General features: G+C 38.3%; 2 protein-coding genes across 3 annotated transcripts in view; both read right to left on the bottom strand.

Moving 5' to 3' along the window:
* gab2 (GRB2-associated binding protein 2) overlaps nucleotides 1-18,108 on the bottom strand; it is a 34,418-nt gene extending 16,310 nt beyond the window's left edge. For both annotated transcript variants that reach the window (XM_085430650.1, XM_085430651.1), the window contains exons 1-2: nucleotides 17,762-18,108; nucleotides 3,322-3,622 (exon numbers count right to left, since the gene is read on the bottom strand). In XM_085430650.1, the coding sequence (XP_085286776.1) occupies nucleotides 3,322-3,622; nucleotides 17,762-17,833 (373 nt within the window). In that variant the 5' untranslated portion in view covers nucleotides 17,834-18,108. The remainder of the gene's footprint in view (nucleotides 1-3,321; nucleotides 3,623-17,761) is intronic.
* Nucleotides 18,109-18,753: 645 nt separating this feature from the next.
* On the bottom strand, nucleotides 18,754-24,365 carry nars2 (asparaginyl-tRNA synthetase 2, mitochondrial). Its single transcript, XM_085430649.1, has 14 exons — nucleotides 24,033-24,365; nucleotides 23,004-23,113; nucleotides 22,780-22,900; nucleotides 22,541-22,681; nucleotides 22,372-22,452; nucleotides 22,162-22,256; nucleotides 21,809-21,941; nucleotides 21,189-21,287; nucleotides 21,042-21,079; nucleotides 20,878-20,944; nucleotides 20,631-20,768; nucleotides 20,413-20,510; nucleotides 19,060-19,086; nucleotides 18,754-18,971 (listed from the first exon to the last, which is right to left on the bottom strand). The coding sequence occupies exons 1-14, from the start codon at nucleotides 24,192-24,194 to the stop codon at nucleotides 18,827-18,829; spliced, it is 1,455 nt and encodes a 484-aa protein (XP_085286775.1). The 5' UTR covers nucleotides 24,195-24,365; the 3' UTR covers nucleotides 18,754-18,826.
* Nucleotides 24,366-27,304: the final 2,939 nt, after the last annotated feature.

The following is a 27,304-nucleotide window of genomic DNA, read 5'->3' as shown; positions in this document are numbered from 1 at the left end:
TTCATGTATTATTAACTTGAATTAAGGTTTGCAACTGTTTTAGAAAAAGGTTCATATTTTCCCCACTTAAAGAGAATTTCACAAAAAATGTTGTGGTGACGGTGGTTATGCTGTTGAAATACAAGCCATTTCCTCTTCAGATGCTACGAGACACAATGTGGTGACAGCACTGGTGAGTTTTTCTGATATTCTGGACTGGGTGCAGTTTGTACTTTGCTGTTAAATTTTTATCAGAGCAAAAAATTCAAAATAATGTGCCTATCTGAACTCTTCTAAAGCACTAGGCCATACTACTATTCTTGACTCTTCATCTACTACGCGACCTGAAGTCAGGCAATTGTTCAAGGATTTATGAGTCAGCACATTTGATGATTTTTGCATTAAAAAAACCCACATGATTACTGACTTTACAAATAGTAATAAAATAGTAATTAAAAAAAGCACATTACTATAATGTGATGTCAATAATGCAATACTGTTTTGTAATGCACACAAAAAATTCAAATGTAATCTTTAAACAAATAAAAACTCTGGATATAGGGTTTGTAGAGCTTTTAAAGCCCTTTAAGGTAAACTTTAGATTTTGCTCTGTATAAATGAAGGACTTTACAGGGTACATTACTGGATCTTGGAGTAACAGTTTTTTTTCCACATTGAGTCCGAATTCTTTACTAATTGTATCAACATGCCCTTGCTTTTTCAACAGGACAGCAGTACTGAAAGGCAAAATGTGCAACACTAGCTAACTGCACAGTGGGCGAGTGTTGTTAGATGCAGTTGAAGATGTGATCATTTATTTTCACTGAGACACTGAGAACAAGCTGATAGCAAACAAGGCACCAGGCAGGCGGTACTACCAGGAAAGGAAGGATGGATCTGCATGAAAGTCAACAACTTACTCCCTGGAAAATTCTGACCTGTGCACAAAACTCTTGTGTAAAGCTAGTTTTACAAGGAAGTTAAATGTGGACTGATCTTGAGATGTGTGTGGTGATAAATTTTTGCATCTAGTAACAGATGGGAAAGAGACCAGGATGAAGAGGCAATGCTTTTTAATTAAAAAAAAAAAAAAAAAAAACACACACACACACACACACACACGCACACACACACACAAAAAACAATAGCTTTAGCTTGTCTGGGTGGGGGAGGAGTGATACACAAAATATTTTAATCTTCAAAAAAAGACTCCTTTTATATCACACATAGCTACAACACCTATTCTATTGTTATGCTCAATTTTAGCCCCTGTTTGCCCCTCCCAGCACATCAGCACGCATGATAATTAGCCAATATCAGTTATTTATGTAACCACGGTAACTCTTTGAGGTACTGTTGACTGCGAGCCATCAGTGTAGCTGCTAAGAATACCCTGTAGCCACAGGTGGCTACTAATATTTAGAGTGGTTATTTTGCATTTAAATATTGCAAAAATAAAGTATTGTGCTAAGCTTTAACTCATGTAAATGGTTATTTTTGTTGTCATAAAATCTTCACTTCAGTGGTTTACATTAGTGTAAATGGGCAGCTTTTATTTCACTACTTTAGGCCCCTATAGTAATTTTGTCATCTCCACCAGTACTGCTGTGAAAACAAGCCAGAAGCATGACTGTATTAAGTCCCGTGACCATTTTTTCATGGTAATCAAATTTTGCTCGCTGTTGTCAATTATCACCCCATCCAATCATACACTGAACATGACTTCCACATAGCTAGCCAAACCAAATATGGTCACTTTCAGTTCAGAAACAATACCAAACGCCAGGACAGCAATGGCCGAAATGCCAAATGCAAAGCTTAAAAATAGTAGCCGACAAACGGTACTGTCATGAAGGGGAACCATGGGAGCACAAGAATTTTTAAGAAAGATGAATCGGATAAAATCCCCCGAAAAAACATTTTCATGCCCATCTCCAGCATTAAAACACTTGAAGTACTTATTAGTTCTAGTTTGCCGTGCTAATTAAAATCAGAGTTTATCTGAAGACGAAAACCCTCAAGCACAAACAATACCAGGAATCGAGATTCCTTCAAGTGGCTTTTCAGAGAATTCACTTAGACAAAAAAGGATGTTAAATTACAATTTATCATCTAATAGTATAAAAATAGAACCTGACTGTCACTGACTAAATAGTTCTGTGAATACAACGAAATAGTTACTTCCCTGTGAAAAGGCTGATGTGGTGCGCACACTAAAGAGGCTGTACTCACTACAGCAGTTGTCATGACATACACACTTTCCAAACCCACTCACTTAGCCTTACTCTGCTGGCCATAGTTGATACAATTTCAAATTCATCACAGGACTTTCATAATTATTGAACGTGAACCAAAGAGCTCTCCTCATCATGTGAGGATTATTACACTCTTCCTAGTTGTTTTTAATTCCACACCTGGTCATATTGCATGTTACACATGATCAACCATGTGCACAAAGACTAACGTCCACCAGCTGCCAGATGGCGGGAAAACAACAGCAAGAATATAATCTGGATAAGTTGGAATAAAAATAATAAAAATGCAGAGCATCATGAGCTATAGTAACTGTAGCTATATATATTTATATTTACTGTAACTATGGAGATATTTTTACACACACCAAAAATCTTGATCAATGGATTGTCATCTATAAAAGCAATCCATTCACATGTACAATGGATCGTAACTTAAGCGGTACCAAAATCTATAACAAAAACAAACTTCTAAAATATCTCATAACCAGAAAAAAAACATTCTGGATATAAAAAAAGTAGAGGGATGACCATTTCTTTAAAAATAAAAAAAATATTGGAAAAATCTATATCAGTCTCAGACAATGTGTCTATTTATTTGACAGAAATGTTGCCATTGACATTATGTGGTTAAATCTCTGTTCAAAGTTCAAATAACATGCAAAAGTACAACAGAGGATTCATAAAAGACAGATGACTATATTCTGCTTTATAAAACTGTATTAAACTGTATACATTGTTATATGATTATTTTTGGAGTGTTTATTTATTAAAAGCATTAGGTGATGTTTTTAAGCTTTCCTGAAAAGCAGAAAAGAAGCAATGCATCCCTTTAACATCTTAAGTGAGTTGTTTTTTGGTTATTTTGGTCTGTAAAAGATTTTTTGAAAATTTGAATTCAAGGCAGACTAAATCACAGATCAACAGCAAATTAATTGTCTCGGCTAGCCCAAGAGATAATACATGGCAATACAAAGTAAAATTCTCAGAGATTTATTTTAGTGAATTAAAGATTTTAAAAAAGAGGATAGAAGGAAAGACAAACAGAAACCGAGGCTGATAGATGAGCAACTGTGTTTCTGTTCCCTACCGTGGCTGTCGTCCGACTGGTTGAAACCACACAGGTGGCAGATGGAGCGGACCCACTTGTTCATCTCTTCCTCAGTCTCAGCTACAAGATAGAAAGTGCGGTCTACAGTCTTGATGTCAAATACATAGCTGTCCTGGAACTCCTTCCTCTTAAAGGTCAGGCCTGCATCGACCTGCTCACAGCACTGCAGGTCGATCACCCGAATGGGCTTCTTAGAGTGATCATTCTTGTAGTACTCCAGAACGTCAGGGTCACCACTCATGCGGCCACTGCGAAGTATAAACCAGCGTTTCTTCCATGCCTGGAAATGAGATTGAAAATGTAAGAACGTGAATGCAGAACAAAACAAAGCAAAACGAAACACAAATACCAAATTATACAAAAGTTTTATTTAAAAAAATATATATATACAGACATATATACAAAAATATATACATTGTCATATATACATATATATATATGTTTATATAAACACACACAATATATAGTTGGACTGTAAGCGTTGCACAAAAAGACAAAAGCTATTTCTGCACATACGCTTATGTGTGGTTTGTATGAGTGTTAGACACTGTGGGGTGAGGGGGCAGCAGGTGTTTGCTCTCTCCCAACGTATTTCCTGTGCCGATATCCCTCCTTAGGCTGAGACTAGCAGCGCTCCTCTAACACAGCTTCAGACTGCAGCCTCCTGCCACCTTAAAAACTGGTAATTCACACTTCTTCGGTCCAATCAAAATCATGCCACATCTGCAAATCAATGTCAATTTTTGTCTGAGAGTAAATAAGCATTATGCATCGTAACCACACGAAAAGCAGCAAAAGGTTCATATTTGATAATGTAAACAGCTATAATAACAAGAGAACTACAATGTCACACATTTCACACCATTAACATTGTTGTATGTATCAAATGGAAACGAGTAAAGGAAGAACGATGGCTTTCAATACAACAGTTGAATGTAGTTTTCCAGTGGCTGTCTAAAGGGACTCTGTGTTCTCTATGTTCAGAAACAAAAGAGGAAGATAGACCAGGAAGGCAAAGGAGGAGTAAAGGAGGGTTGGGGAGAGTAGGGGGAGACTTTTGGACATTTGCCATGATGCACTGCACTTCTGCAAGGCAATGTCTCACGTTCAGGCTGCTGACACACAGGATTCTGCAAGCACTCTCTCTCTCTCCATCAACACAGACACTGCTGCAAGGCTAACACCTCCCCCCAAACAGACACACACACACGGCAGAAAAATGGATTGTACTGATGTCTCTAGTGCCTTTCAGAAAGATTCCTAACCTCCTTGGAAAATAAGTATGCTAAATGTTTTATTTAGTTAGACCATTACTTCTGTGATGCAGAGGTCAGATTAATGGATAAAATAGCTTTGATATCTTTACCCTGCCCATGAAAACAAGCCTCAAATGAAATGAAGTAGTTAAGCATTTTGGTGATGTGAGAAATAAAGAGAGAAAAAAAGAATACATGTATGGATAGCAACAGGGACCCATAAAGAGATTAGACCTGTTAGTTTTATGAAAAGGTGGTTGCCGCTGAAAAGTAAAACTTAGGAGAGAGCTGCTGCAATGCCGGCCTACATGCCTGGTCCAACAAAACGACCTAGACTGAATACTACTAAGACGAACAATCAATCACAGGCCCTTTGAGAGACCTGGAAAAAATCCAACATGATATTCCTTCTCGACTTCTCTAAGAGGCGTTAAAGCAGGCTGCATGTTCTTGATGCCATTTAGCACCTTTAGCCAAAAAGCTTAGATGCTGAAAAACCAGAAGCACGCCCACAAAGTAGGAAAAAAAAAAAACCTTCAAAAGGCACAACCAAAACTACATGTAGAAAATAGCAACTAGTGCAGCTGTTCCAATACCTCCACCCCAACTCACTGAAAGTAAGACACAGTCAGGTATTGAAGTACTTTGTGTTTGAGGAAAATGGCCATGGGGTGATGCCTGACTTGCAAAAGGTAACCAATGTTATCAAGCTTTTGAGACCAAGAGAGAAAGTACTACTAATTTAGCAAAGCACCAAAAACACCAGGACCCAGATCTGCTCGAACAGTTCAAGGTGGATGAGTTTCAGTAACAACAACTAAAGTATTATCCTACTTTGACATTACCACTGTGAAATGAAGTATGTCCCATAGGCTAAAATGTTTGCAAAAGCAAAATGCTTAACCTTATGCAATGTAACTAATATCACACCTTGTAGTAACATTAGTAGGCCAATATTTCATTCTGTGCCCTGTCAACAAAGTATAATGTTAACACTTTAAATAAATACATTTTTAAGCACATGGGATAATAATAATTTTGTTGTGGTATCAAAATGAGTATTGAGAACTGTATAATTCTACGCGTATTGGTTCCACCTACTATGTTTGTGTCATGATCTTCCTAGAGCATAATACTACCTTTCTTTGATCAGATGCACAACTGACACCTTCAAATTTATTTCAAAGATATATCTTTCTAAAGAGGTTTAACCAAATGCATCCCTTAGATTTGCTATTTTATGAATTTGCTGTGAGCTGTTCCCATTTTTTTTACTTTCTAAAATGTTTCACAAAATAATGTGTTAAACAGTGGTGTTTAATTACGATAAAGTACATTTCTGAGACAAATGTCATCATACCAATGGTTATTTTGACATTCTTTCTTGAACACATACTCTTTTCTGTTTTTTTCCAGGAAGTGCAGATTGTTATCTTATATTCGGCGTCTAACTGAAGTTCTCTTGAGGTACTAGTTTGCAATACTGTCTGTTTATTTTCTTTCAGACTGATAAACTGATAAAAGCTGTAGGCAGTATCATCTTAATAGTCTTGATAGTACAGCTGTGCTGCTGTACCACTAACCCCATATTCAGGAAGTAGAAAGAAGTGTGAACAAGATAATCAGCAGCATCTTCATGAAATGTAATACTGTGAAACATGTATTAGGTCATTTCTTGCTATGAGATGTTTTTTTTAATGTTTACTGATACTGATAATAACAACAAAGGTTGTGTGGAAACTGTCAGCAGTGATACTCCTCAAATTTGCACCTAAATGCTTCTGCTGGCGTATGAACTTATTTCACAGAAATAGAAACACAGGGGAGTTATCACACTCCTCCAAAAGAACCAAGCAGAGCACCATTTAAAGAAAAAAGAAAAACCACAAACAAAAACAAAGTTCCACAAAGCTCTTTGATTCAATGCTATTACAATGCATTTAAAAAAAATCTCCATAACTCTTGCGAACCCCATTTAAATATTTTTGCCTTTTCTGGAAAGACAGAGCATCACTTAATTGAGACCTGGAGAACTGCCCAGTTTCAAAAGGTCAGTGCAACCCAGTTGGGTTATTCCTGGTATCCCTCGGTTGCAACCAGCACATTAAAACAGGACAGCTCTCAACAACAGAGTGAAGAAAATTTATCTAGAAATCTTTATGCTAATCAGAACATTACTCAGTTGTTGGAAAATGAAGCTGTTGCTTACGAACAAATCACAACTCGCATAAAATAAAGGGGAAGACTAAAAACAACAGTTACACATCATGTTAAGCTTCCCACGAAATGCAATATTATCTTAATAATGCAACTGGCACTGTAGCCTCTTTCCCAGTGAACTGAATCATAAGGGAGTAAGACACAAGGAAACGAGCATACTCACCCCACTGCCTGTACTACAGAGCATGTCTAAGCACATCAATCACACTGTAAGTAGTGGGAAACAAGGGCTGAAGCTGTAAAATAGTCTGTATTCTCCCATATCTCTAAGCTGGATGAGGGATGTGTTTAAGCTGCATCAGTGTTTAGCAAAAAAAAAAAAAAAAAAAAAAAAAAAAGGGCGGGTGGTGTCTCAGCACAGAAATAATGCCATAAATAACGCCCTTGTTAACAACTAGACCGGGTAGTTCATGGGACCAGTGAGAGAGCTCTAGGCCAGGCCACTGATCACACTCAAAACTAATATGGTGACAGAGAGCTGCACCATTGTCTGAGCAATGTACTGCAAACTATACAGGACATGTGGCATCTCCCATGTACTAGTATTATTTCATCAAGTCAAAGTCTAATAAAGAAGAAGCAGAAAACAGGACAACAGTCCTGTGTAAAGCACAACACAAAAATGTTAATGCTAGTGAAAGCACAACAGCCAAAGTTTACCCCCCCTGCATGAGCACTTTAAGGCTTCCAAGAATTCAATTCGATCATCCAATAAAAGCTTGATATTACCTTGTTTCAGCAGTGTCGTTTGTCCTGTGCTGATGGCAGCTGGCTACAGATACAGAAACAGCAGCGGCATACAAAAGACAATGTGTGCATGTACTGTAGATGGATAGGAAGGAAAACACTCAATACCAAAACCATACAAAACAATTCTATGACTGTGGTTGCATCTAAAAATAGGACTAAAACTAGCTAATATTGCTGGCTCCTTTTGTTATTTAGGATGTTTTTTTTGGCAGACTTTGAAACCAATTGTGTAGGAAAACAAACCAACTCAGAAATAAGCTCCCGCTTCACAGAAATAGGAGGACGCAGTTATCTGGTATGTGTTTTATATCAAACTTAGCATCATAAATACAATGTCATCCAAAAATGTATTGTACTGGCTCGTCTACTGTAAAACACAGTAAAAACAGGCTCTGTCTGATGTACGCGAACAAATAGAGCCTCGCAGTGCCAATCACACCGTCTAATGAACTTGGAGATGGCCGTGGCCTAAACAATTATCTAAGGTGTGCCTTTTACAACACTACGGATATACATAGTGTGTGGTTAGTAGTAGGCTGTGTCAACAGGCTGGATGGCGTACATCAGTCAACATGTTTTTAAATGTGCATGAGCAAACAGTCATGACTATGCTATCCAAGCTAGGGGTTAGAATAGTCTTGTTTACATCTGGTACTATTAAAGGAGTGAAAGAAGAGACAACAGGTTGTGTTTCTTTGACTGTACCTCCTCTGGTTTACCGGATGCTGTAGTATACACACACACACACACACACACACACACTACACAGCTGCACAAACACTGGCACTGTAAAGCTGCAGCAGACCCTCTGTAATCACCCTGCGTGTCTTTGTGTACATTTTCTAATCTACTACCAGCTTTTATTATGGTCATATTGTGGAAAAGGGAATTACATCATGTCATCTTTACTTGGTTTAAGCTGAATTGGACACCTCAGCCGGCGTGCCCTTGTTTAATAGCGCTCACACACTAAAAACACCTGAGAGACGGCACGAAAACAAACAGGTGCTTGCTCATTGCCAGTGAAGTAAAGTAAAAAGTGATAAACAGGATTCGCTGGTCACTTTTACCTCCCATGAAATCTTATTTGTGAAATTCATTAATAATAGTAGACAACAAGGAGTGCTCATACAGTGTTAGCATGATGTAGCTTTTCATTCCACTCATCCTAAGCAACTGTCAATTATAGTAGCCCTCCTACAAAAAAAACCCCCCATATTTATCCTATAACAGTGAAATGAAGGAGGAATATTTAATACACAATACTTTAATTTTTGTGCCTGTCACATGCTGCTTGATTATGGTTTAAAAGAAAAATCTTTCAACAAAAGAACAACAGTGAGGATGACTTTGCAACATGTGAATTAGGAAGGACAATGGTTAAAATGACCGTGACTCTGTGAGTAAATGCCTAAACACTTGTGATTCCAGTTTATGCGAGAGGAGACAAAGCTGGATACACAATGACAACAGAGCCCTGATTATCCAGTCCCAATCAATAGCAGGTCACACATAACAACACATTGTAGGAGCAGGCTGGAGTTTGAGCAAGTGAGGGAATGTGATCGAGATTAAGCTGAAGAATAGCACACGGCCATCTACACAGCACAAAAACACAGCGTAATCTGAATTATTCTCGAAAACTCCTAGAAAACAAAACAATGAGGTACTCAATCTGCAAGAGAGGAGAATGATAATCCACTAAAAGTAAGTTTGTCTTGTCTGTGCTTAAAAGGTACCATTCATCTGTATTTATCTATACGACATCCATTTATATAATCTTACATAAGCCACAAATGGTTCTTTGGAAGCTGTAGAGTTCACATGGGTTCTGAGTAAGATGCTAAGCAGACAAAGTTTATAAAAGACATTCTGGAGCACTTGCAATAAATTTAGGTTACAAACAAAATGTGCCAACAGTATGCATCGTTAGCCGCTACATTTACTGAGTGGAGAAGAGTGGGACGCAGCTTTGTCCCAGCCTTGTGCCCAGTAAGGTAAACATGAAAAAACGTTAAACAGAAGAGTTTCTGTGAGTATAAACTACTGGGGAATATAGCAAATGCATTAGAGCACTCCTGCAATTTAAATCAAACCACTCATGTTTCCCAATAGTCAAAACACTAGCCTTGGAAGGACAGCAGCTGGAATACATAACACATAAAGATAAGGCCTAAACATGCCCATAAATTCTCGTAAGTTAATAAAAGGTCAGAGGTGAGCTAGAGACTGCAAATACAGACTAGGTCCTCTGAACACAACTTCATATGCAGAGTAGAGCCTCGTACCTTTGAGCTTTCATAACATTTTAGCAAATAGGATTCCAAATACCACGCCATCACATCACTATGACAGACAGCCTCATCGCACAGGTGTGACGATGATCAAGAGGGATGCAACATTTGGTACCTACTGCTCTCATTCACTCGCTTTACGGGGGCGATGATCTGCAAAATCTGCAACACAGCCTTTGAAAAACAACCTCTAAAAAGCTCTCTGTAGATATAATCAGCCTCAATTGATGGTTGAACAGTTGCATCATTATGAAAATGAGTAATCGCTCGCCATGTCTCCGTATCAGAAAAAGGCTGGGCTTATTTAGATGAGCCCACCCTGACAGTTTAACTAACGAGAAGCATTATCTTTAATCAGAACTCTTTGTGTTGCTTCCTCTGCCATCTGCATCAGCTTGTACACGTCTACGCGAATGTGCTGTGAACATCTCCTGATCTTTCTAATTCCTTGCAAGGTGGTTTTATATATCTTATATATAGTGAATTAGACGTCTCTGGAATGGAAGTGGTCCTGTGAGCAGAAACATTTCCATACAAGGAGAAAATCTGACCACAGTGAGGTTTTTGTTGGAGAATCACTCAAATGGATTTGCAAACTACATGTCTATGAGGTCATGTGCATCACTGAAGTCAGCCACCGACATTTTTGTCAAGGTCTTACTGAAAGTTTTGTGCAACACAATATAGATGTATTTTTTTGTTTGTTTTGTTTGAGAATAAGATGATCAAAAAAATTAGCATTTTAATTTCATGATGCTGCTTTTTAATGACCAACAATTTTTCTTTTTTTTTTTTTTACAAGTTTTACAAGTTCTTCTATTATTTTTATGTGCTCAGTTTTCATGGTCCTTTTGCCTTAATGGTAAGAATTTCTTTTTTGTATGAATCAAAAATATACAGCCACTTTGCCGTGTTGCTATAATTCGTGGTGTGAAATAGCGTTTGTATTTTTAAATTTGGGAGAAATAACCTTTAAGACTGGACAAAACCTAAATATGAACTTTACTTAAGGCAGCAGACAGATGATTTGCAAAATACTATTAATTAAGCTATAATTTAAAAAGACACCAATGTAGTACATTTAATAAGTGGCGCATTTAATGACCATTTTACAACTTAAAATGAATAAATGTAGTTGTTAAATTAGATTTACAAGGCACTAATTCCCAACATCCCGGTTAACTTTACATTAAAACTTTACATCCCCAATATTACACAGAGAAAATCAACGAGTCCCTCTGAGCAAGCACAACATGACTGTGGGGAGAAAAGTTTCCTCTCACATGAAGAGACCTCCAGCAGAGCCAGACCCAGAGAGGTGGCCCTCTGCCTGGACCAGTTGGGAAAGTGAAGAAAGAAAAGAAAAGCACAGAGAGATGAAAACAGACAAAAATAAAATAAACACTTGGCAGGTTTCTGGGTCCAGCAACAGCAAATCAGGGACAGACCTGATCCAGAGCTATCAATGACTGTATTAAAAGACATATATTATTTAAAGATAGGTGCTAAATACTTAACATTTGCTTTATCATCTTGACTTTTTTTGTGCCAGAAATAATCATGGTGAAGATCCCTAAAGAAATCATGTGGTTACAGTTGCTCCAGTAACAGACTGAACAGAATTACATAATACAACATATTAAAAAGTCACAAAAATAATAATAATAAATAACAATAATATTCAAGAAATTAAATATATATATAGAAAACTGTAAAACTGTTATTTTCACTGTAGATGATGTGCAAAAGGGTGTAACTATTGCACTGTGCACTGTGCATTAGATGGAGACGTTGTACAGGGAGATAGCTACTGGCAGGAATGATTTCCTGTGTCGTTTAGTGGTGCATTTAGGTAATCTCAGCCTCTCACTGAACATGCTCCTGTGACTGGACAGCACGTCATAGAGTCGTAATGGACGTCATATCATTATCCACGTTGTCTTTTGCCTAAGCATGAACAAGAAACGGAACCCGTGGGAACCAAAAACGTGTTTTCAGCAACACTGACATAACAAATACATACAATTTCTGAATTTTTCAACAAAATGCCCAAGTAAAGATACTAAGAGGAGATATTCAGAATTAACTGCCCCATCAAAAACAAAACAGAACAAGCTCAGGGAGGGGGTATCGACCAAGCCTCCAGATTCCAAGATCTCAATCCAGTCGAGCGTCAGCTAATGCACCTGAACAGGCCCAAACTGTGGAAGCCCCAAAACATAACCAGCAGTCAATGTCCCTGCGCCAGACACCACAGGGTATTCCCAGGAGACACATGTCCATGTCTCAACTGATTAAAGCTCTTTTGGCAGCATGAAGGAGAGCTAGAAAATATTAGGCATCAGGTTTTAATGTTAGCTCTGTGGTGTAGTGTCCTAGAAGTCTATGTTTATACACTGGTTACAAACATTAGTTTATTCTTATCTAAACTCAGTTGTTGGAAATTTCAGTTCCTATAACTAGCATGCAATGACTCATCCATGTCTAGATGTTCGTATGACAGAAATGCCTAAGTGAGGTGCGAATGTAGCGATGATGAAGTAAAAGCTTGGATTAGAAAAAGCTTAAGCTTAATTGATTTATTCAAATATTAATATTTTGTCTTTCTGTCTTTAACTCTTTTAGCATGTGACTTAGAATGATGTGAAAATCATCTATTATTAAAAAAGCATTGTTATCAATAAAACGTGTTAAACTCCCCCATACAAGTAGCCAGAATTAGAACACGTGATCTTATCATAAATATTAGACAAAACACTTGTTTTTTTCCAGTGTATTACAATGTCCTCAAGAAAAATATTTACCAATGCCATATACAGAAACATATGCGTGCTTGTCACTGTTTTCATTATGACTGCCACAACCACCTGCACCACAACCTCAACCAAAAGTCACTTTGTTTTTCAAACTCCTACAAAGTACTGCCCAAAGGCAATGAGATTCAAATAAAACAGAGACACAACAGCCTGTGTTTTGGCATATTTAAAGCATTTACTACACTTATATTTCATAGTATAAACACATTAACAACCCCTACAAAACTTTCTTAACTGGTAAAAGTTTGGCCAGTGCCCTCCCACCTGTTTTTTCCACACATGGGTGCATTCTTCGAAGCTCATTCGAACTATCAACCACACTAATTTCTCGAAGATATTTAATATTGAAATTTCAGTGAACGACACCTTTAAGATCCCACAGTTTGATGAACATCCAAAGAAGTGTGACAATATGAAAAACAAGCTGCTGTTATTAAAAAAAACAAAAAAACAACCACCTACTTATTTGCTTGCTGACTCAAATGTATGCTAGAAATACACATTTTCCCATCCTACCTTAATCTCAGTGTGTGGTATTGATAATCAGATCATTTCACTGAATGTTAAAAATATGCTAACTTGTGGGCGTAACTTGAATTATACTTAGATGTATGCCTCCGTTTGCAGGTGACAACAGCATGACAGCTCACTTGCTTCAGGAGGACGATCTAATGATAGTCATATGACATCTAAGTTTGAACTAAACGTGTGATTTGTGTCAATTATTCTACATTTGGATTTAATCAGTACAGAAACTAGATTCCTCTAAATGGAGAAAAAACTCCACACGTGGGTGAACATGAAACTAACCAGCATAAAGTTTATGCATGCACAACTTGCAGATGACGTCAGTGCATTTTTTTCCTAGACTGCTTTTACCACTTGGGTCAAAAATGAAAACAGAATAACCACGAGAGTTGTTTCGGTCAACTGTTTATAATCAAAGTTGTTGTAGTCTGACTCATTTTTATTTGAACCATTATATTAAACCATGTGCGCTTTCTTAAATGTCATCAAAAAAGCATAAACGATCTCACTGTTAGTCCAAATCACAAAAGAAAAAAGAAAAAAATCAATAGGTTCCAATTTCCTTCAGAAGGACACTATTTTGAGCTCGGCTCTTAAGGCTTTCATAAATGGAAACGCATTTATGTACGACTCACCAATTTAATTACTATTCCTGTCATGGGACTTTTTGCAATACTTCCTGTAGGTACCATCCAAAGGAAGTCTGGCATCTGCTATTGGTAGAATTACATTCTACGAGTTCATGGCAAAGCAGAGTATGGCATAAGAAAGTTTCAAATCAGACCATGAAAATATAAATATATATTTATAATCTGCATTCACTTCATTTAATGGACTGCCAATGAAAGAACACCAGACAAAATATATAATAGAACAATCAGTATAACCCACCAAGCAAAACTAAAAATAATGAACAGATTATAAAGCAACAACAAAACAAAACAAAAATCACAGGTCAAACACAAGAATTCTTTTAAGTGAACATATCTAATGATTTTAGCAAAAAAATAAATAAAAAATCATTAGATATCAATAGTGTCACTTAAAGCCACCCCAGTGTTGTGGGGGAAAAGGCCCACAGATGAGATGGAACAAGGAAAATGTCTGGAGTGCTGGTTGTCTGTCAAAGCAGGAACTGGGAGGTGTTTGGAGTTGACCTCTAAGGGCAAGGACTTCCCAAAGCCCCTCTGCAAAACAACAGCAGACCCGGCAGCTGACAGTGGGACACAGGCTGCTGCTCTGCTATGCCTGCCTTTAAACCTCACCGACTCCCCTCATCTCTCTTCCTCTCTTCTGCAGCGTGCCATCCACAAGGGAAAAAGTGCACAGCCTTTTAAAAGGGCAAGCGGGAGAAAGAAGACGCAAAAGATATCACCTTGCCGATATGATCTGTCTGGAATGTAGCAGCGCTTTACTGTATTTGAACAAACACGTCTGTGATGTCAGATACAACAACGGACAGATGGGGAGAGTTTAGCAAACAGCAGCTTGATCAGCCAGAGAGCAAGAAAGACAGTTTTTAATGTATGCAGTGTGAGTCACACTGTGCGTGATTAATATAGACAACTTATCACGACACATGTCAATACTGAAAGTATCTATTTAGGAAGAAATAGATTTTCTCTTCTTAAATCTTTTTATGACTTGTAATCTTATGTGCAGCACTTTGTGATTCTGTCTTGAAAGGTGCTATATAAATAAAAATGTATTTATTTAAGAAACTAATGAGGAAGAAGCCAAAGAAGATTTTTTTTCCTTCTTTACAACAAGCCAAGAAAAACTAGTGCAAACTTTAGTGTTATTATTTGCAATGTATTGATTTTGTAATGGGAAGATTGTTTAGTACACAGCAGCGGCACGTAGAAGATTGTTTGCAGCTTCATACAGCAGACATGATTAAGCTCGCTGTCTGACCACGAGTGATGAGTAAAAATTACCTCAGCCGAACTATGCAAGAGGAACTGGGAACACACTGGATTCGTCAGTTGTTTTCATGTTCTTTCTGCTTATTCTGGACGTTGTTCAAAAAAAGCAGCTGGGCCACTCCCACCCCCAGCATTAAAACACTGCCCACCTCTGGAACCTCAATCAGCGCCAAAGAGGAGATAAACTCCAACCAAGTGATTTACATTTAGACCATGACTTTTTTTGGTGGGAAAGAAGTGAAAATTAACCACACGTCTGCAAAGCCACTGTCACATGTTTGAGAGGGGCTGCATTTGTGAAGTGAGGAGCTGTTGTACAGTAAGTAAGTCTTACTGTAGTGATTCACATATACAATTAGAAAACCTTAAACTATGACTAGTCATTACATTGCATAAACATGCTGTCTCCTGTCTTCTCCACTAGTTGCATCCATGCTTTAACTGGCAGTGTTTTGCTTTGCACATGATTTGCATGTTGGGCCTGCAGTGGTAGTACCAGTTTTTACTCTCGCCCTACACTCGAGCAGATTCTACCCTGCACTAAATGAGCTATGTGGCATATTTTCAGAAATCATCTGTGGAAGGTCGCGGGAGACGATAAATACAATGACCAACTATTTCATCAGCTAACTACTGATTAACAAACACGGGCCTCAGCTGGTTTGGGAAGGGCACGGTGGTACAAATGGTTGAATATTGACAGGGAAGTTGTTATTAAGGATTAAGATATATTTTCATAAATAATCCCCTCTGATTGGCACGACTGAACTGAACATTTTAACATAAAACATGGCAGTTACAGCTCCAAAACAACACATTCCTTTCACCTCTTCTACTGACCGATCAAAGTTGCCACCACGTTCTCAAGCACAGCACACCTCCAGGAATGTCTGGAGTATTGTATCTGAAAATATCCCGCTACATTCACGTAATTGCATCAGATGACAGCAATACTGGTAAATAAATGGCCCTGATTGTCCATATAGCCTGACTTTAAGTGGAAGGAATGTCAGATGGACAGATGATCGCATTCACAAGTCTGCCTGTTCTGGACACTCCATCTCATGACTCTGTTTTCTGGCTGAAACAGTGTTTGTGTAGTTGTTTATAGGTTATTTTTCAGGGTGAGAAGCAGTGTGAGAAGGGCTCCGAGGCTGCTCCCTGCGTTCTTGCTTGCAGTCCATTATGTGGGCTCTATCTTGCCTTGAGAGGTTTTTTTTCCTCTCTCTCCCTGGTTGTTTATATAGTACTGTAACCAAGCAAATTTTTTCCTCTGTAGTATTGCAGCTGCCTTTCCATACTGTCCATGGTGGTCTCTGTGTAAACATTAGCCAGCTTTAAGTGGAAGACAATGACTAAATGACCGGACAGCATCTGAAGACATTCAAGGATGGATTTCCAGATGAAACAGAGAGATGACATCATGGCAAAATCAGCTAGCAGGAACACGGAGAGGCCTGGTAACGCTACACCATACAAAAACAGTGGACAGCTGTATTTATAGGAGATTGTCTCATGGCTCTATCTGCCTTCATAAATCCTATTATCTGATTTGTAGCCATTCCCCTGCCTAGCATCCAGCAAGAGACCAGCAGCTTTGGCTTATATAGACTTATCAAAGCACTCAAGTGTTGTGACATTAGTTGACTTGGCTAGGATGAAAACTGGTCACATCAGTTGTTGATTAGACATTACCTCATCATATTTGGATAAAACCAAACGACAGTTTGCGTGCATCTCAGCTCTTTAGCCAAAATTATAGACAGCTGTCATCTATTGCACAGGCTTACCTCCATGTTATTATCATACATCCCAGCGGGTGGCCTTTCATGTAAAATCTGCTGTCATTTCATGTTTTTAGTGGACTCCACATCAAAATTAGGACTATAAGACTAAAGCACAATTTCTAACACCATTTTTTACTAAATGATGTTAGTTTTCTAAAATATTGCAAATTGTCTGCTGTTTACAATACAGAAGCAGTTAAGTGAGGGTTTAATATCAAGTGGACCTTGATGGGATGGTTCAATAAATCCTGCATATAATCAATAATGTAGTGCTCAGTATCCTCTTGTTTTAGTTTGTCTATAGATGCGCGCACACACACACACACACACACACACACACACACACACACACAACTGTACAGTCAGAAAGAGTGAAAAGATCACAGGAAACACAGAATACTGTCTCATCTGTGGGACATGAAGGTTTTAAAACTTTGCCCCTTTACACGCTCTGTATTCACTGTTCTGCCTTCAGGCTTACATTACAGAGCACCAAAGATCAGTAATCATTACAAACATTAGTTTGTTCACTGTGCAATCGGATTAAACCCAGGGACCTTTGAAAACCTTTTTGTATTTATTATCATGTTTTGTTGTTTTATATTAGTCGTTTCTTTTATTATGAGGGCGTGATGCTGTAAACTGTCTTCATGAGATCTTTACGAGTTAGAAAAAGGATGCACCGGCTACAAGTAAACTATACGAGTTTGACAGCAGTTAATATCAAATGACATGAACACAAAGAGTCACTTTGGCAGAGTGAGAAAGCAGACAAATCGGGTAACTTCTGTACCGATCAAACTTCTAAACGTAGACAAACTAAACGGAAGTGCATTCACTTACATATCTTCTGAGTTTTTTCTCCGGTGGTGATTTTCTCAGCCAGCCTTGGAAGATGATTTCTCCGCCGCTCATGTTTGTCAGTGTCTGCTGCTTCTTCTCGCTCTGAAACTGCGGTTTGCCACTAGTACATGATGGCTCCTTAGGGCTTGCCTGTTCAAAGTGCTGTCGGGGTTTGGCTCTCCCTGCTGCTGTCTGCTCCCCCCATTTGATAAAAATCAAAGTAGTGATGGTCGCAGATTTAGACAGTCGCTCCCAATGGTACCGTGTAAAACAAGAGGCGTGCAAAACGGTGCGATTCTGCTTTTAGGCAATTACGCACGACCGGCTGACGAAGAGCCGCCGCCAAACTCAACTGATGCAGGGTGAGGAAGTATCATAGGGTGTCTGCAGTTTGTTTTCCTTAGATACCACGCCCACCGTGAATAGAGGGATGGGCTGCACTGGGATGAACAGGATGGGGGAAGATCTGCTACTAAACAGCTCCCCAAGCGACTCCGGATAAAACAATATCAATTTGTCTCTAACACAACGAGCAGATCTAGAAGCGATTTTCTGTTATTTCAAACCCCGTACATTATTTTTCTCTAAATAATTAAAAATAAAAAAAGTTGTATGAGCCCATAATGTGATCCAAGTATAGTTCGATATTATGAAAGACAGAAGGCAGTTTCTTAACTTTCTGCGTTTTGGAAAAACAGATAATATGGATTCAGGTAACAAATTTAACTTGGCAAAAAAAATTGGCATTTTCACACTAGTTGAAATGGGAAAAGGCACCATCTGGTGGGAAGTTAACATCTTGCTCTTAAAACCAACCTTGTTGGAAAAGTGAACCAGAAAATTGAAAGTAACCAGGTAATGCTTCCCTAGGAAGTATTGCTCATGTCATCAAGTATTCCTTGAAAACTAAAATGTATCAATTCAAATTCTGGCAATGAGCAATTCCCATTATAGAGGCAAACACAGAAATAAAAAAAAAATTAAAACAATCCTGAATATTACATTTATTTAATGTTTTCAAGACATACATAACTTTAACACATCCAAAATGCTTGAATTGTTTTTTCACAGAAGACAAGAATGAGAAAATCTTGGGAAAGGAACGACATCTTTTATGTTGTCGACACCAAGAATGCATTGCAAATATCGCTCAAATCCCAGTCCAAAGCCGCCATGAGGGACAGAGCCAAAACGCCTCAAGTCCAGATACCTGCAAAATTCACAAGTGTTTTTAGACTTCTTTTAATGTCCATTAAAATATCATAAATATACAGACGTTTTTACTATTATTACTTTACCAGCTATAGACGTCTTCTAATCCAGCCCTGGAAAAAAGTGCAATAATTGACATGAGATCAAGTTCTACAATAAATGCATGATTTCAATGGTTTTGTCCACTGCTGCATGAAAGTGCCACACAAATGCTCCGTATTTTGCACAGTACAATATATTCTTTTTTGTTTACAAACATCTAAATTCCTTTATATAAATTACAAGAGATGTGATTAAAAAGTTACAAGACTCCACCCATAAAAATAGAAAAACAATCATTTATGTAAAGCTGTCTGAACTCACCCATCAAGGTCACCTTCTTGTTAAACTCTGGACCACTTGCAGCACTGCTTCTAATTTCATATTGCTCCCTAGATGGCCTGTTCTGACCACCTGCGCACCCGAATTTCCAACATGAACCTTAAACTTGTGCAAACATCAACTTCCGTGACACAACATTTATGTCAAGGATCCTCATTTGTAATGGTAGCTAGATCTCTGGGTAAGACCCAGCGACCCACAGGAGATTTTAGTGGATGTGCATGCAGTGTCGATGTCTGAAGATGATCTATTAGGTCAGGAGTGCGAGAGCAGGCAAGGTGTTTTTTGATTTATTCCTTTATTTTAATTCATGTGCGAGCTGAATTCCTCCCCCAGGGTCAGAATAGCAATGCAGAGTTCTACAGTAACATCCTGAGATATCTGAGAGAGGAAATCCAGCTAAAATTACTTCAACTTCAATGCCATAATGTACCTTCACATAGTGCAATGAAACATTTTGTTTGGCCACAGAAACGCAGGTGCAGCGATATTCTTGCCAGATTTGCCCCTCTGCAACTTTGTTCTCTTCCCAAAAATGAAATTCAAGTTAAAAGGTCACCATTTTACCATATCAGAGGAGATCCAGCATGCATAAGTATAAAGGGACTGAACACAGACACAACCTTGGACAGGAGATCAATCAAATTTAGATCAGGTATGGTATCTTGATTTTTATGGGCAGAGTCATATAACTTTATGATCAAACTTCAGAAATAGCATCCCTTAAAAGTTTCCTTTCAGTGTAATATCTTTAATGGGCAGTGAGGTAAAACACTAAGCCATGCAAAATAGATGCTAACCCATCTAGTCTGATACAACAAGATGTGTCAGAGACAAGGGAGGGGGGGGGGGGGGTGGGGGTACAGAGCATTTTCTTTATTTTAATCAGCCTCTGCAAGACTTAAACTGCACCAGCTGGCCCGGAGTCTCACAGGCAGGATTATGACTGCTCTGAATGCATTCAGGAAAAATTCTAAAGCAATTGAGGATAAATTGAAAAATGTAGTCGAAATCTTTTGGCATAAGCCTTCCTATACTCGTGGAGTATGAATTCTTACTCTTCCAGCCGAGCACTCAGCAGATTCAGCCTCTCCTCTCTTAGGGAGCCCCCACAGAGCTCTCCAACTCCTGGCACAAGAAGGTCCACTGCAGCTGCCTGCACAACAGTCAAAATCAGCTCAGATATGCAAATTATTGAAATACCCTAACTGACAAAGAAGGAAATGAGAGGTTAGATCATTCATTCACCCTGTTATACAGTATAACTGACTCTTACTGTACACTCAGGATGATCCTGGTTGTCTCTTGCATAAAAAGGCTTCAGATCATAAGGATAATCAGTGACAAAGACTGGAATGTTGCCACAGTGTTTCACCAGGTACTTCTCGTGTTCTGTCTTAAGGTCACAGCCCCACTGTAGAAAAGAAGAGCCGTGTGGAATAAACTTGTTGTTAGCAAGCAGAGTGTAGAGGAAGAGATCTAGTTTGCAATATCAACATAAAAATGTAATCATTGCCACTCACATCTGTTGGGAAGGCAAATCTCTCTGAACTGCGGCGCAGGATGTCTATAGCTTCTCTGTAGGTAATCCTTAGAAAAGACACCAAATATTCCTTCAACTTTTGTCTCCATATTATTTATGTCATCCACTTTTTAAATGTGATATACAGAAAAGGAATAGACTTACACAGGAAAGCTATTCTTTATCATAGCATCTACAGTGTCCTTGAGATATATGAATGCAAGAGGAAACACATAAGTTGAGCTAATAATGAAGTCAGACAGAGTAATGGCTGGAGCCAGGTTATGTCCCCAAGTGTCCTTCAGGACTTACCCTGTGCCCAGGAGTCACATGCTTGTGAAACAAATCCACATCCTCCACACAGTGAGCCAATACATGCTCTGTGGCAAATCTGAACATGTCCTCCATAACCTAAGGAGCAGGCCAAGTTTAATAATTAAAGCTTTCCCAGGCAACTGTGCACAAGGGCAACTTTAAAAGTCACATGGGGAATTTGCAAAATTTGAAGTTCAGTACACAGAAATTATATGATGACATCAGTTCTGTTTATTTTAGATGCTTTTCTAATCTTACTGATCACACAGAACACTTAATACTACAAGCCACAATTAACCACACATGCATACAGCGGTTTATTTTGTACCATTTCAACACTTTATTTACCTCAAATTACAACCACTAACCTAGAAAGCATGGCTTTAGACTTTGGCCTAATATAGGACGCAAACTTTCAAACAAAAACTGACAAACAGAACAGCAGACATCTGTGAATTTGAAAGAAGGGAAGCCGAATTAATCTATAACCAGTACAGAAATATGTAGTATAGAATAAAAAGTTAACAGGCTTAAACATGTTATTCAATGTCCTGTTTGACTGACAAATAGCATTTTGTATCTGAGGTCGAATACAGATCAAATATGACATAGCTAACCTTAGTGAGATCCTCTAAGGACTGTGTGAAGGAGATCTCTGCCTCTACCATGTAAAACTCAGCCAGGTGGCGTCTGCTTTGGGAGTTCTCTGCACGGAAAGTTGGCCCAAATGTATAGACTTTAGAAAAAGCCCTAGAAGAGTATGAGTTATAAGTAGAAACATACTTTAGTGTACATAGCTGAATACAACTGATATGAATATGTAAGCTTTAGAATGTGCAGAAATTGATAAAGTAAAATGAAAGTAAAAAAACAATACGATTAAGCACTTAACATCCAATAGTTATCTGACAACAACGTAAAGTAAGTTGATTTCTCCTGTAATTTGTCAACTTTCTGTAGTTTACCTCACCCTGACACCACTTCCAAATGAAGTTGTCCAGACACGGTCAAGTAGGCTGGTACAGAGAAAAAGTTCTCTCCATCTGCATAATCTGGGCCTGATGGCTGTGTTAAAAGCGGGGATTTCAAGTTTTCAAACAGTGTCATAAATCTGCTCAGACTAAAGCACGGGGCTTTAACTTAAAAAAAAACAGAGCTGTTAGTGTGTTTAGATGCTCACCTCCACCTGAAAGAGCTCCCCTGCCCCTTCGCAGTCATTTGAGGTGATGATTGGAGTGTTAATCTCTACAAAGCCATTGTCCTGGAGGAAAAAAAGGTAAACAATAAAAAAAATTAAAAAAAACTCTTGCTCCTCATTTTTTATGAAACTCCTCCACTGATGTTCTCACCTTGAAATATGAGTGAATTGCTGCAGTGGCCTCACTTCGTATCCTCAACAGGGAGCTAAAAGCATTTGTTCTGCACCTGAGATGAGGAAATTGGCGAATATACTCAAGGCCATGTCGCTCTTTGATTTTAAAGGGAAAGTCCTTAAAAAGAAGAATATAAAACAAAATACAATAAAACTGTGATTCCTATAGCAACCATATAAACAGTTACAAAATGTGTATGAGAAATTTGTTCTTACCACAGGGTTGCATTCTCCAACTACATTGATTTGCTTAGCATCAAGTTCAACTGGTTGTTTTTGGTGTGGACTTTTCTTAAGAATGCCCGTGACTTCAACAGCACTACCAAATGTGAGCAACCTAAATTTGTGAGAAAAACAAAGAATATTCTAAGCATGCACTTTTCATGTCAGAAACTCTGTGGCAAAGGATTGTCTATAGGGAGTAATGCCAAAATGCTTACGGATCACTCAGCTCTGAACTTGCGACAACTTGCAATGACTGCAAGGAGCTCCCATCATTCACATGGAGAAAGACATTGGCTTTCTGAGCTCTAACCGAGCGAACCCATCCCTAAAACAAAGACACAGAACAAACTACACTCAGCTATTCCATCTGGTAAAACAAAATGTGCACATTTTGCATACATAATCAGGATGTTGGTCATTTGAGAACTCACTGCTTGTTCTTTCTCAACATGGCACATAAATGCATAGAATGTGGTACGATATTATTTGAAAGTAAGTGAGAAAGTGCAGCATTAGGCATTAGGGTATGGGTGTTGTGATGTACTGGTACTAACAATAACCATGATCATTTCAAATGGAATTCTGAGATTATCAAATTGAATAATGAATTAATAATATTGCACTTAAGCAGATTATTTGTGGATTTTGTTTACATCCGATATTTGGAAGTGACCTTGGGCAACATATTGTAAAAAGAAAACCCTCTATGAATGTGTGAGTGGTCAATAAAACTAGAAAGATGCTACAAAAACGCAGCTCGTTTATGTTTATACAGTTATTTTTATGGACTCTTTCTCTCCACCTAATAATACACTTGTTTTGAGTATAACTTAGAGGCAAAACAAGATGTTTTACTACAGTCGCATAGCGGCATAGTGAAAATATGATAATGTGGTGATGTAACAGATTTTCAGCTAGTGATGGCTGGGAGTCAGCAAAAAAATATTTAGGGTTAGCAGTGGTTAACTTTCACAAATACCAGTTTTGTTTGTCGCTACTTAACTTCCACGCATGCACCCAGGCAAATTAGCATAAAGTGGTTTTTACAAAAATTGTTATTTATTTACTACCTACAAGTTTCAGCAGAATTTGCATAAGGGTGAAGTTTGTTTAGCAGATTCTTAGCAATCACATATAACAAGCCACCATTGTTGTGAGTTAAATGAGCTTGAGTTCCTGCGGCAGGGTTGATCGCACAAATAAGCGCAGTTACCAGAAAATACTAACCAATAAACATAACTTACCTGAACTTTGATGTTAGATCCCAATTCTGCCCCAGACAGCGCTTGGGACACTCTTAGTTTAGTTGGTGTATTCTTACAATAATGTCTAATACCTGCCGCTATTCCCCGAGATACTGAGGTGGCTGATGCAAAAGAAAGGACTTTAGCTGCCGACTGCAACATTGTGACAAATGCTGTTGTTTCAGATGCAGAACCTGCTAAAAGCACAACATGCTACTATCACAATCTGAAGACTCAGAAGACAATATATTTAACAGGTGTATTAGATGCACCGCATTTTGTCTGGAGTTGACTTTCAGATTTCACGCTGTCTGAGACTGAATGCAACGCTTCCTGTTTAGGTCATTCGCCATTCGTCCAATCCAGTCACGTGGTTTATTAAACTCCAATCACGTTTCTGTTTCTTGCTGCAGGGAGTTGTAGTGTTATTTAAAGACGAACGTATAAAAAAATTACTCAGGAGGGTTGGAATTATTATTTTTCCACAGACATTGTATTAACATTGGATTATTTTAAATTAACAGTATAATCTACATTGTTTAGTCGTATTTATTTATTTATTTATTTATTTTCTAACAGGGGGAACCATAAAACATGAAAATACTATACACTGTTCAAAGCTTTGTAAGAAGCTTTGCTGCAATGCCCCTCTTACTCCCCATATGAGTAATGACAGTGCGTAGATGGATTTTGTGATCTTGGATGTATTAACGTGTCAAATGTCCCATTACCAGTAAAAATAAAAAGAAGGGAAAAAAATCTCTCTTCAGGTAGATTGGTAGAAGATTTCACGCAAAGGTCAGTCAACCCCGCTAACTTCCAAAATTTCCAAAACATTTTCGGCTGTGAAGCGAACACATGTGGAGTGAGTCAGGAGTGTAATGAAGCAAGCCGAACAGCTATCACAGCCACGTGGAAATGTTCTTTAATCTTTCGTGATGTATCTGCCGTCAGTGTGGGGTTCATTTGCGCGTAAACCTCGTTAATTCAATACCCACAACGACACTGGGTCTCTTCCCACCATTTGCTGCTGGAGTAAATCAGATCACGCCAGCAATATAATAAGATGCCATGGACTATTATTCACCTGGTCTCGCCTGTCAGCTTTGGAGCCCCTGACCAGAGCCGGGTGTCTCCACCTCCGGCTGCTTATGACACATCATCATTAAAGTCAACATGATGCATTTGAAACGTTAGCAAGGTCATTGATATTAATTATCTCCAGCCTGGATGGAGCAGTTATGTCCATGGCCTTATTTTAACAGGAAGCAGAACAATTCTATTTTTTGATTAATTGACAAAAAACATAAAATGCTTCCTTTTTCTGTCATTTTTGGCATCTGGGTTTGAAAACCCGCCACTTTCAATACACCAAAATGAACTGTATGTATCCTCCTGTCAGAATAATGAACTGGTCTCCGTTTAGTTTAATGTCGCGCAATATCTTACTCTACCACAAGGTAGTGATGTAGCTCTATGATATTTCTTCTCCCTTTAAAAATCCCCACCTAGTGTAGATTTATTCATTTACCCCCGAGTTGCTTCCAATATATTATTCATTTGAAGCTCCGAGGTCTACTGAAATAAAAGCAAGCTGGCATTGTTATGTTCTCTCTGCAGTTCTACCAACCACAATGCAAAGGACCTGCTGGCTTTGGTTGGCAGCGGATAGTCCAGCGCACAGTCAGTTCACGTTGCATCCAAAACTGTTTTCTCCGCATCAACAGGAACAGCGAGGTTGCAGTGCCCACAGTGCATAGCTCTGATTGATTTGAATTTTTTTCCGTGACAACTTGCACGTGGGAGAGATACTTGATGGGGTGTCGCATTTTTTATTTCCACAGATTCTCATCCTCCCACAAGAACCACAAAACAATATATGCACGAAACTAGGTAAACACAGTAGGGGTATGACTTTAAAACTGTTGCATAACTACGGGAAAAAAAATAAGAAGAAAAGGGGAGAAAAAAAGCAAAGTAAAACGCTATTCCTTCTATAACAAGAAAAGAATTAAATAGTTCTCCCTGTTAGAACTGTAGCTCCCTCTTCTTTTAGCCTCTACAGGTAGGAGAGTTGTTTGGCAGCGGTCTGACAACTGCAATAGAGCTTAACAACTTGTTAAAATCAATACAAGATTAGTCAGCAAAACAAAGGATTTTGCTGTAAAAGCTTTGATCTCAGGAAGATCACTGAACTTGGAGGGCAAGTGCATCCCTATTGACAGCCTCCCCATGCCCCCTTTCACCAGCCTTCAGCTGCCCCTCCAAATATTCTGCATTCTCAAAAGGAAGGGTGCATTGATTTTATGTAACATGGGTCGTTAAGTGCTGATTAGACCATTATAGTGATGTGATTTCAGGGAATGGGTTTTGGTGACAGGCAGCCAAACACAAATCAAAAGGAACTAACAACCCTTACTAAAAGAGATTTGGGCTGCTGCACTGCTTTACCTATGACTTACTACTACAATACTCTGTTTGTGTGGGTTTATATGTAATGTGCCAGTTTGAGCAATCTCCAACTGAGCGAAAATGCCGAAGTAAAGAGATATTCACTCTGAAAATGATACTAACCATCACAGATAGATCATTTTTTCTTTGTAAAATAAAAATGGTGTATTTGTCCTTGTGCTTAGATAGTCCATCGATTATTCCTTTAAAACAAAAAATTCGGACAAACTCTTTATACTATTTTATAAAGCAAAAATGCAATGGCTGCTGGTTCTCAATGCTCAATATTTTTGCAAATATTGTATATATTTTGATAGAAATATACACTATTAACAATATTATTTACACTGTTTAAGATTTTCCATCTAATTTGCTTGTAAAGTAACATTTATGAGCATCTTTTGAAACCTGTGTCTAGAAAATTCTGCAAAGAAAAGGAAACATAAAGACTATCTGACATCATGTTAGGCTTTCCCTCTCAAAGTGGAATAAATTAATCATTGTAGGAAAAATAACTGCAATTGTTACTGTGGGGTTGTCCCCTGTCAGACCAACCACGATGATTACATTCATCCTTTTCTGTTTTTACTCAGTGTGTACTTTGTGTTAAATGTGTTCCATACAGGGTCTGTTTTTTTTCTCGCGAGCTACATCAAAGACAACTTTAATGGCAATCACCTTGTGAACACTGTTTTTTATAAAGTTCTTGCTAACTTATTTAAAAAAAAAAAAACGCTCTTCTGGGTCAAATTTGACAGGTTCCTGTGGAGCTACGCATCTTGCCCTGCTCAGAAGTCTCCTTATAATTCACTCCCTGGCTC

Source organism: Copadichromis virginalis, linkage group LG14, assembly GCF_057382275.1.
Source record: "Copadichromis virginalis isolate Kocher_CV1m ecotype Utaka linkage group LG14, C_Virginalis_male_GT1.1, whole genome shotgun sequence".
In the NCBI taxonomy this organism is placed as follows: Eukaryota; Metazoa; Chordata; class Actinopteri; order Cichliformes; family Cichlidae; genus Copadichromis; species Copadichromis virginalis.
This window is presented reverse-complemented; position numbering and strand designations above follow the sequence as displayed.

Bases quoted from the DNA above. Each gene is read 5' to 3' on its own strand.
- nars2 (XM_085430649.1), bottom strand. From the start codon at position 24,194: ATGTTGCAGTCGGCAGCTAAAGTCCTTTCTTTTGCATCAGCCACCTCA. The intron at 21,942-22,161 runs GTGAGGTAAACT...ATACTCTTCTAG, and splicing joins CATTTGGAAGTGGTGTCAGG to GGCTTTTTCTAAAGTCTATA. The intron at 21,288-21,808 runs GTTAGCTATGTC...CCTGCTCCTTAG, and splicing joins CCTTAGAGGATCTCACTAAG to GTTATGGAGGACATGTTCAG.